General features: G+C 32.1%; 1 protein-coding gene across 2 annotated transcripts; it reads right to left on the bottom strand.

Moving 5' to 3' along the window:
- Positions 1-4,534: 4,534 nt before the first annotated feature.
- LOC137818512 (sulfoquinovosyl transferase SQD2) lies at positions 4,535-9,548 on the bottom strand. Of its 2 annotated transcripts, none has more exons than XR_016516292.1 (11): positions 8,848-9,548; positions 8,034-8,100; positions 7,861-7,931; positions 7,256-7,373; positions 7,072-7,145; positions 6,750-6,805; positions 6,547-6,667; positions 6,361-6,448; positions 6,200-6,277; positions 5,875-5,931; positions 4,535-5,305 (listed from the first exon to the last, which is right to left on the bottom strand). XR_016516292.1 is itself a non-coding variant. In XM_068621982.2 (11 exons), exons 1-11 carry the CDS (start codon positions 9,231-9,233, stop codon positions 4,846-4,848), a joined length of 1,539 nt encoding a protein of 512 aa, XP_068478083.2. In that variant the 5' UTR covers positions 9,234-9,548; the 3' UTR covers positions 4,535-4,845. The 2 variants fall into 2 exon arrangements, 1 of the variants encoding a protein (XP_068478083.2); XM_068621982.2 differs by having other exon boundaries at positions 6,584-6,667.
- Positions 9,549-12,028: the final 2,480 nt, after the last annotated feature.

Here is a 12,028-nt window from a genome sequence, read left to right as displayed (position 1 = left end):
TTTTACATTTGAAATACTTATTTACATTTTTTTTATGTAATTAATTTCATTATCGTTTTATGTTCATTGATATATCTTTTTATAGAGAGGTGCGGATTAATAGAGAGAGAAAAAAGCACAAACAAAACAAAAATTAAAAAAAAAATACAACGATAATTCTATCCATAGTCTTTGCTTACTCTGTTTCGTTATTTGTATCCTTTATATAACAGTCCAAATGAATGTGTATGATCATGGTTTAAATTGTCATCAAAAATTGTTTTTAATAATAGTTGTACCAACAATGGTTTTATATCCGTCCACAAAATGATCATTAAAATAATCATTTTGCTGTTACGTGAAACAATCAATAGGATTATAATTTAAGTGCAAGTAACTGATTTAAATTATTAGGTGAAACAGTCTTCCAAATAAAAATATTTTAAATAAATTTTATCTCATTATCCCTTTAAATAATCTATATACAGTTAATTAAAGAGTAGAATTGTACAAAATTTGTTATGAATTTTTTATATTATTCAATTCTTATGAATAAAAAAGGTCGACATTTGTCTTTTCAATAAAACTTGAATATCAATTAAAGCGTAATTCCTGTGCTGAATAGTGTTACTTTATGTCCATGCAGTTTAATTTTATAAATGTATCTGTCGAGGTTAAAGTTGTTTGGAATAACGTATGGATTGCAGTAGTAAATAAAATCTGGAAGCATATTTTTTAAGGTGGAGTGATAGATCATTCAGAAATGTTTACCTTGGCTCAATTAAAGGTTTGGTCTTTGGTAACATCTAAATTTAATTATGCTTGTTTTGCTTATTCTGAGTGGTGCATTAATCCTATGACTTGTATGTTTTCAATTAAGTGAGTTTATGCAAGGTTTATTCCTTTGGCTGAGGTGTTTATTGTTTTAAGGTTATAAGGATTAGGTAGGTTAGAAGGGATTTTGAAGAACCGTTGTGTTTGATTATGTATAGGGGTTGAGTCACCCCTAAGGTGGTTCATATTAATTTATTTTTTCTTGCCAATCAAAAAAGAAATATGTTAATGGATGAAAACCACTAAAACAATTATGGCAGTTCATCTTATAATTCGTGAGTAACTACTCACTTTACTCAATGCTCAGTCTTAACTACCAAGTAAGTGTTAAGTTACCTTAATAATAAAGCACACGTAAGGAAGAACGTGGTCTAAACGGTTACGGCAAAGTAATCACTTTATTGGGTTTATACTTTAAGTCCATGAGTTTATAAATACTTCAATCCTCTTAGGAAGTAGAACGATCTTATCATTCATTTACTTACATACGAAATCATTTGTATTCTTATTAACTTAAGTGTCAAGAATCTTCTGCAAGTTCAACATCACTCGGTAGAATAAAGACTCTTACTATATCTACATACACCTCAGAAGAAAAACAACTTATTCTCAATAAGAACACAATAAAAAAAAATCAATTGAAAAGATTAGTTAATTAATTGGATAAGAGAGCAAATTTAACTTCATGAGGGATTCAACATTTATAAAATGTGCTCAATTATTTTTTATTGATAAAAAAATTATATAAAATTTTTTATTATAAACCTTAAATAGAATCTCCCAAACCCTAAATTCGTAACAGTACTCCACCAAGATAGGCAGACTCTCTTGACCAGAAAGAAAAAAAACTAGTTGATGATGTGATAAACATTATGAAGATCTTCTAGACAAAGATTAAGAGAACAGAAAAAAAAAACCAAAAACGTATGGGACAAAAGCAATGAGTTGTGCAATCTGATACTAGTGCTTATGTGGATAATTTTTTTTTAATCGATAAACAATAAATTAAACAAAAATAAATATAGAGGGATGTTACAATTCTTTAAAAAAAATAAAAAATATCAATAGCTTTTCTAAGAATCTTATAACAAATATATATTTAAACGATCGACCTATTTAATTACGTAAATATCAACGATTAGTTATCATGTTAATACAAAATCATGTTAATACAAGTAATTGAAGCACCAGTCTAAACAAAGAAAGAGATATTGAGTGTGGCATGTGGATATTCTTTATTGCACTCCAACCAGAATGCATATATATCAGAGTTGTCGCTTCCGAGAGATTAGAACCAGAAAAAGAAAACTCTTATTTGCATGTGAAGAACGAGAGAGAGTTTGAGGTAGAATTGAGGTGCCCTTTAGAGAAAAATTGAATGGCTTACAAAGAAAAGAAGACCCTGAGCCATCTCCACCATTCATCACCAATGTGTTATCAATGTTATTGATCATGAACCAACTCTAGCTTTGACAATTCCCACTTGGGTTTCTTGTCTTTTTCTGCCAACTTTGCTCAACCAAAGATCCAGCAAGAGTTGCACAGCCACTTTGGTAATGCTTTTGGTGCAACTGTGGCGACATAATCATTAAGAAACTGGAAAGAAGGATATGTTAGGGTCTGAGGAACATATTCTAAAGTCAGATACTACGCAGAGAGCAATGAGAATATTGAGGATCATATATTCATGTTGACCAAAAACAAAATACACCCTAACAACAACTTTCTACAGAAACCTACTACTCCTAGGTCATTCCAAAGTATTAGACCCTTCCACCTGTACAACACCAACAACAGTCTACCCTTCTTCTTAGGAATATTAAACAACCTCATTTTTGTCATTTTGCATGTAATAATTTTAGGTGATACTCTTATGACTTCAAGTAGGAACAAGTGACTTTATCAGTTCAACCATATCTTCAAATGATTATGGCTTTAGATATTGATTCCTTTTCTTGTTCTGTGTCTATTAATTCCTTTTCAAATATTACCATAATTAAAAATGAAGTTTGTTATTCAATAAAGGGTTAAATATGTTTTTCGTATCATATAATATAATGCGAAATTATTTTTCATCTTTGGTTCAAACTTTAAATCATATAGATACTTGTAGTATAAAAATGATTGGAATGACTTTTTTATATGTTAAATGATTATTATTTTATTTTATAAAAAAATTCGTTGTTGTTTTGATTACAAATTGATATTCATTATATAATCATTTTCAATAGGTTCATAAAGTAGAACCTCAAGTTGAATCAATTTTCATATAGAATGACCTATTTTAATTATTTTCCATACTACAAACACATAAATAGTCTAAATTTTGGACGGAGGACAAAAATCCTTTTTGTATTATAATAGAAGGACGAAAATTATATTTAATCTACTAAAATAAATTATTCCAATAACATGTGAGTGTAGTGTATACCTAACTATTATGTGAACCTATTAGGTTTTAATAAGATTAATTAAGCACACATTATTTGGTTTCATCCATATTCTTGTATTTTGGTAATATTGTTATTTAATTCTCGAATTTTGTTTTAATTTTTCCATAATATATAGGACGGTACGTTCCAGATCTGGGCTAACAATTATTTTAAACACTTGAATAAAAGGGTTATTGGTGACATTTATAATTTTCTTAATTGCAGCAATATTTTTTTTATCATGTTATTTTATCCCATTACTTATAAGATGCTTCAAAATGATTATTTTACTTCCTTTTCTAGCTCAGTGCAGGACAAGGCTACTTACAGAATTTCAGGACGGCCCACAGGTTTTTTTTCAAAAAGTGGACCTGGGCTTTGTTAATAGCACCCCTCTACCCATAGTTTTCATTGTTCATTATACAAAACGATTTGTGTTGGGTGTGAGATCTCAATTCAAAAAGGGAAACAATATTTTGTTTATACTAAACTTACACAAAATGAAAACTTGTTTTCATTTGCTATTAGGATCTCAGACATTGATACAAAATGGAAACACATTTCTTCAGATTAATTTAAAAAATATATAATTCAGCATAAACATATTTTCGTTGTTAGATTTTATGAAATAATATCACAATAAAAAAAAATATATATATATATATATATATAGATTAATAATACATTTCACTGTATCGGAATTAATTTTTAAGAGTTTTTTTTTTCATTTTTTTATGGGTTTCAAGATATTAATTTTTTCTTGATTGAGATAATTATCTCACCATTAGATATCGAGTATTTATTGAGATAAAATTACATAAAATGATTTTTTATAAGACTTCAAGGTTATTGAAATATTTACTCGACTACTCACAATAATACCACCATTCTCATTAATCCATTGTAACTTATAAAGTTTTGGGTGATTTATGGTAGAAAGATTTAACCCACTATCATACTACAAGATTTTAAATAAGGTATTATTGTAGAAAGATTTAACTAGAGTATCAATCTCGCACTATAATATAACCGTTAGAATATGACAAACCCAAACATGAGTTTCTTAAACATGGCTTTCATAGAAGACTTTTGTCTTATCATTTAAAAACTCGTTTGTCTTAATATGGGAAACAATAAAAACTCATAAATTTAAAAGTAATGAAAACTACACTTCGACACACATTTGCATGTCTTGTCAAATTTTCAACATGCATCTAGATCTTCAAATAAGGCCAATTTTTTTATTTTTTTTGTATTTAATAACTAATTTTCTAGTATGTTATTGCAGGTTTGTGCTCTAGAACATGAATGATTCTTCCTTAACTAGTTGCATAATATGTATCTTACACTATCCATTACATTAATATGAATGACACTCGACTTTAACCCACTTTACAAGGCAAAACCCATAATTTTGATCACATTATGTACATCAGTCAAATGAATGCATTACATAACCAACCACACGACTATCCTTACTTAAAGCCAAAGCAATTCAATCATTCATTCAAGGAACCGTCCAAAGCTTGAAAAACACATTTTCTTTGCATCAACAAGCCTGTGAGTCTACTTCCTCATCAGGAGATGAAGGGAAAATCCTTTAAGCCAACCATTGAAAGGGTCTCAATAGTTGAGCCCTTTTCTTGTTCCAGAACCAAATTGCAGCATTGTAATTTTCATTGCGAATCTTTCTAGTGGCTGCCCTCCAATCATACTTCTCCATCTCCAAACGTGCAGCTATTCCCATTGTTTCTCTCAACTCTTTGTCCTCCAAAAGAGGTTTCAGTTTGCTCAAACAATCTTCTAGATCACCTGGAGTATAGAGGAAACCAATTTTTCCATCTTGGTCTTCAGGGATTATGTCTGGGATGCCACCAGCACGTGCTCCCACCACAGGGATCCCAGATGACATGGCCTCCAAAACAACAAGGCCAAGTGTCTCTGACTCTGAAGGCATAACAAACACATCTCCACTTGCATATGCTTGAGATAGTTCTTCCCCTCCCAGCATTCCAGTGAAGATTGCTGGCATGCCTTCAAACAGTTTCTCTAAGTCCTCCCTGTCAGTTTGGAATTCATGTTAATAAAAGATGCCCAAAATAGGAGATCATAATGTTTGATCATTTCAGTGAAACTATGATATAGGCAGGGATAAAAGAAGAGGGCAAGACACAAGAAAATGGCATAACTTAATGGCAAGGGAAACCCTTCTCACAATGCTAGAGTAATATGATTAGAGAAAGATGTAAGAGTGCATAAACATCCACTAACAAAAGGCAACTAGTTAAAAGTCACAAGTCTATCCAATTTTTTTAATAAAGCTTCTATGTTAACTATTACTATGGAACTTAACATCTCAGCTGACAACTCAAGTAACAATAATTATCTATCATAAATCTACTCAACTTGGATCTTCCATGTGTTAAAATTTATACTTCAAATTTTCTATAAACTCTCGTCTAAGTGTCTAATTTTACCTTGAAGTACATAAGCTTATTTGAACTTTTTGATTCATTTTACCTCTTATTTTCTTCTTGTATTACTGCGTACTAAAAGTTTATTCAAAATGGATCATAGTAAATAACTTGATGTAGGTCAAAGAAAACAAAGACACATTACAACAAGTCACCTGTAGGGTCCATCTCCGATAAAGGCAATTCGTGCTTCAGGAAGCCTATCCATGAGACTGCCAAAACATGTTTCAAATGTAAAACGAAGGAGTTAAGTTAACTATATTCATTATATGGTCTGGAATGGACTATAAAGAAATGAGGAAAGAAGAAATAAACAGGGACATTCAAAAGGAACATTTATAAAACATATCTTCAAAAAGGTTTTAACCATCTTTAAGCTTCAGTGCATTAATAACTAACTGAAATTTTTTCAACAATGTTTCACTTGATGGACTGCAAAATCATACGTTCATATTTTGAAATTTTGAGAATGTTCTGTACCTTTTGAGAAAATCTAAACTCTTCTCAACTCCAAGCCGTCCAACGTGAACTATTAAGGGCTTATCAGGTTCACCATTACTGTATGAAACAAGATTAAGAATAAGTGGAAACACCATTATTCGTCAAACTTCGGGCACATGAAAATGACAAATGGTCTGCACCTCAGTCTTAGTCTCATTTCATGGGACTTGAATCGTGGATGGAAACTTTCAGAATCAACACCCTTGTTCCAAAGACGGATCTTGTTAGCTGGACATCAACAGAAGAACTGAGTTATAATAGACAAAAAGACTGCGGCACTGACAAAGATTAATAAAGACTCAGCTGCTGTTATCAGCAGAGCAAACCTCAAAGTAATCACTTGATAAGGGTGTTTGAGTTCACCTGCTGTTGCTCTAGCTGCTTCAAGATCCCTTCCAATGGCAGCTGATGGCACCAGAGTAAGATCTGCTGCTGTATGCAGAAATTCTGTTTACAACAGAAAAATCATGTTATTTCACAATAATATGATTCCAAGTGGAAAAAAGAAAGCAAGAGTGCATATACATACTTATGACCCACCACATGGGTTGCACCAACCAGCTATAGGTGTATCTTGGAATGTATCTGCAAAAAAATTAGCACAATAACTAGTGGATCGAGTCTGAAGTATGGACATCTCATAGCTTCAAAAATGTGAATACATTCAGAAAATATGAAATGTGAGTAATGTTCGGTTTGGATAAACTTCTCAGTAGTCCTTGTAAGAGTTTAACCAGTTAAAGTTTTGTAGAAGTTTTATTTTATCATCTAACTTCTCCAAACTTGAAATACACAAGTTGGTTTTAATGAATGAGAAGTTTATCCAAACTAACCTAAGATATGTAACTTACACTGGTACGTGGGTGTGATAGGACATTACAATAGGAACACTTAGCAGCTTTGCGATGATAAGAGCACCAAACACCTGAAAGTTCAACCAGCCTCAATCTTGATATAAATGAGTTTCTTTCAACTACATTGTTCTTTACAATGCTGTAGATAATATATGAGGAGACAGAGGGATTGCACACTAACCATTATGCCTGGCGATGATGCATGTATTATGTCTGGCTTAAACTGAGCAACTGCAGAAATTATTCTTGGACTAAGTGCCAAAGAAAGGGGTACCTTTTGATACCAGGGACAGGGGAAGCTGCATTTTACATTTTTTTTTGTTTAAATGAAGATTATTAGTGCAAAGCAATGACTGTGGTAGCAACCATAAGTTCAAAGAACATTAGATTTTAAATAGGACCGTTCTAAATCTAATTTGGAGTATAGAAGCCAAATTTAAAATTTGATGAATACATGTGAATGCCTTGAGCACTTACTAGGAACGTTCTTTGTAACTAACCAAATAATTTGAAAATTTTATGCCAGTTAACTAAGTTGTTTGAAAAGAGATAAAGCAAAACACCCAAAAAAGTTACTTCTTAGAAGCTAGAAAAAATAGCTTTTATGAAAAATTACAAGAATGTGCTATACCATGAATATACTTTTCCTTAGTAGTTGCATATGAGTGCGATGGCAATTTATAAATTGAACCATTTGCCCACTACGATGAAGAAACATAAATTTAAGTTCCTTATGGCTTAAAAGCAAAAATATTTTAACAAAATTAAAGAAGTCAAAGGCGCAACCTTCGCGATCCAATTAATTTGGCTCCATGAAATTCCTTTGGTACTCCTTCATGTGTTGTCACGACCATTACCTACAACATGCACAAATAAAGCCAAACATTTGGTTTACAATGTTACAGTAAAATACAGGATATGAGTGTGTTTAAACATAAACCACAGGGGAGAAAAGCTACCTCATCTCCCATTTCACGAAGGTATTTTATAAAATTCTGGAAACGATTTTTGTATCCTGAGACATATCTGCAAAATAGATACAGCTGTGATGAACATTCTGTTTAAATTGAAGAACAGGTGTTCCCTTCCACAGCAGACACCACACATCTTAAGAAGGATCACATATCAATAACTAAGTGCAATGCAATAATCACATTGGAAATGTAACACAGACAGAAAGTAGAAAACATGTGAGGTTAATTTCCCACCAACTTTTCCTAAAACTTATGTCTGGTCACTCAAACATTCATTCATACATAAGCTTCAATTGCCATCAAATTTTACATTTATCACTCCTTTTATTACATTATTTATGCCTCATTTATCCTCCTCTATCTTCTCTCTATCTCACTCTAGCTGTTTTCTAATACGGTGAAAAGCAGCAGAAAATAGCTGAGAAGCACGTTATTGATGGTGAGACTAAAGAATTAGTTTCAAGCTAATAAAAGGTTATTCCCAAACATACATAGACAAAGCTAGCTTAGTTAAATCATAAAACAAAAAATGATGAAAAAAAGTACTATAAAACAAAAAGCCTTCTATTTCTTTTAAAAACAAAAAAAAGTCTCTGAAAACAAAATTCAAATCCATCTGATCTTTTAGACGTCAAGAGCAGCTTTATCAAAAACCAAAAAGTCAACACTGAATCAGAACAAGACTAGTCAGCTGCTGCAGAAACTGAAATCCAAGGCTGACCCAACCCAACTCCCATGATTCATCTTTGAAAACAAAAAACAGTGCACATTGCAGAGTCAGATTAAGAAATCAACTCACGCAAAAGGAGAAGGCTCAACGAAGAGAGCAATTCTGCGAGGCCTCGAATTGCTCTCAGGGTCGAGCAAAGAAAAATCAGGAGGACTCTCTTCGTCCTCCTCCACCACCTCCAACAAACTGTCCTCTGCTATAGTCATGTGGGTGGTTCCAAGCGCCAAACTTTTTCTACTTTTCGCACTCGATGACCCCTGAAGAGAGCAGAATCGTGTTTTTCTGCAAAAGGGAGCAATGGGTTTTGGCCGAAAGGATTGAATATAAGCAAATCTAAGAGAGTTGTGAGGGGAAATGGAAAAAAAAGAGGGGGTTGTGGTGAGTGTGGGAGGTGTAGGAAAAGGAGGAGAGAGAGAGTGATTTATAGAGAGAGACAACGTTGTAGAGTTGGTCATGATGATTGGAAATGCGTGAGAAGAATAATATAAAGTTACAGAGTTGGGTTAATTATATGATAAGTTGTAAGTTGTAAGTTGTGCACGGAAGGAAGAGAGAGAAGGTGTGTGAGTTGGTGCAAAGAGAGGAATCTAAGGCACATGCAAGGACTCTAACTATGGATATTCTTGTTTTGATGGCAGAACTTGGAGGAATCAAAAAGGAACTGGGAGCATATGCTATTGGGTCACTCTCCTGACACAATTATTGTTTTCGGATATTTTTTAACATGAAAGAATCAAGCTCAAGACCAGAACACTGCCAAATTTTTTCCCATGTGACAATAGTCTCTATCAAATATTTATAAGAGCGACACGGATTCCTATAACAATTAGGAATTTGATTTTCGGAGACCTGAACACTATAGAGATAAATATACATTCACAATATATATTTTTTATATAATTACATTATAATTTCTAATATTTTTATATCATTTAATTTTAAATTTATCCTTTCTTAAACTTATCATATCAAAAATTTTATACAATTTTAAGAATTATAAAATCATTTTCCAATCAAAATATAGATACAAAACTTATATTAAAATGGATAGTAAAAAAAGGAAAGATTCAAGTATAGAAATGTTCAAACCTTTCTTTCAAATAAAGAAAGTATTTGAAAGCACAGTACATGTTAAAGATGTGGAATTTGCATTCCTATTCAAATGTCTAAGTCAATGAATAGAATTGGGAAGAGAATAATTAAGCACAAAGATGAAGAGAATAATTAAGCACAAAGAAAAATAAAACTTCAAAATTCAATTTTTTAGAGATAAAGAAATTATTTGGAGAGCAAGAAGTTGTTTAAAGACGCAAAGAACACATCAGAGCTAAAGTTTCCATTTCGAGCGTGTAACACATTAAAGAAGAATATCAATGTGCCAATTTGATCAAGATGTTGAAGTTAATAAGATTCATGTTACAACATTCATATATGAGGAATGTAAAGAAAGAATTTGGAATTCCTCACGCGTCAAGGACGCGCAAGATCAATAAGAGCAAATATTTCTATATTAAGCGTCTGACGGCTATATGAAACAATAAAGAACGCAAAGCTTCAATAGTCACATTTCTGAAGACTATATAAAGACCTTGAAGACAAAAAAAAAACTACAAAAATATGTACACAGTGATATACAAGCTTTCAAAGAGTACAAAAACGCGATTTATAGTTATGTGATAAGATTTGTTTTGTACAACTTGCATATGCTATTATAAATTAATTTGTTAGATTGGGTAGTGAGCGAAACCATTGTAAATCCTTCACTATGTGAAAATACTCTTAGAGGTTTCACTATTACCTCATCAAAGAGGTTTCTCATTGTTAAGAGGTCTTAATCTCGAGGGGAGATTAAGACTAGTGTTGAAGGTTCAATTGGTTCCAGAAATCGGAGGGGTTGAATGGGACTTACACTCAATTCTTAGAATATGAAACAATTAAAAGTAGTTAGTAAACCAGATTGGAGTGAGAAAAGTGAACAAATATTTATGTTGGTTCATCCAACAATAAGGACTATGTTCAATCCCCTCAACCAACCCACTCAAGAGCCTTTTTATAAGTATTATTCACCTTTCCAAGTACACAAGTATTCTAACACCTCTTCATGTTCACAAGTATTTTTACACATCTTCAGGTCACCCAATATTCTTACACTTGTGTAGGTAACCCAATACTCTTACACTTATGCAGGTCACCAAGTATTTTCTACCTCTCCAAGCAACCAGTCATACTCTTCCCCTGAGAGCAAAACCTCTTAACAATAAGAAACATCTTTACTGAGAGAACAATGAAATCTCTAAGGGTATGCTTCATAGTGTGAAGATTTACAATTGTTAAGCAAACAACCCAATCTCACAATTTGCTCTACAATAGTAATGTAAATAGCATAAACCTAATCACACAACTATGAATCACGTTTATGAACTTCTTGAAAGCTTGTTTTTCTTTATTTACACTTCTCTATTGTACTTTTCATCTTCAAGGTCTTTATGTAGTCATCATAAATGTGACCATAGAAGCTTTGTGTTCTTCATTCTTCAATATACCTGTTAGATGCTCAATATAAAAATATATGTGTTCATATTGTTCTTTATGTGTCTTGAAAGTGTAAAGCATTTCAAATACTTTCCTTATCTTCAAATATGAACATTGAGGCTTTAATATTATTTACTTAATATCAACTCATATATGCCACATTGTTCTTCTCCTTCAATGTGCTATACGCTTGATATAGAAACTTCTGCTCTAATACAATCTACATGTTCTTGAGTCATTATAAACATTTCAAAATGTTTCTTTATCTGTATTTAATTTTAATGTTGATGCTTGAATAAATTCTGCACTTGAATATTCTCTTTTCTACACTATTAAGTCATATTCCACGTATTAGACGCTCAATATGGAAATGTTGGCTTTGATAAGATATGTGCGTGTTTAACATGTATTTGCTATTCAAATGTTTTCTTTATCCCTATGAACTTAATCCATTGTGGTTTGAACATCTCTAGATTTGATTTTTTCCTTTTATGCACTGTTAATCTCTTTTCCGTGGTAGACGATCAAATAGGAATGTTTAGATATGCATCATCAATGTGTTTTACCATTTGTTTGCGCTTTGAATCATCTTTATCTTTTAATATCTTCGTTTACATCTTCTTGATATTGTTTTACCCTTGATTTGCACAAATCTCGCTTGTCAACTTCATCTCTTACCTATCAAACACTAAAAAGGGACACTTTGGCTCTCAGTTAT

This window comes from Phaseolus vulgaris, chromosome 10, assembly GCF_051622355.1.
Source record: "Phaseolus vulgaris cultivar YP4 chromosome 10, ASM5162235v1, whole genome shotgun sequence".
In the NCBI taxonomy this organism is placed as follows: Eukaryota; Viridiplantae; Streptophyta; class Magnoliopsida; order Fabales; family Fabaceae; genus Phaseolus; species Phaseolus vulgaris.
Note: the sequence above shows the minus strand (reverse complement) of the source record. Positions and strands in the feature narration are given on the sequence as shown.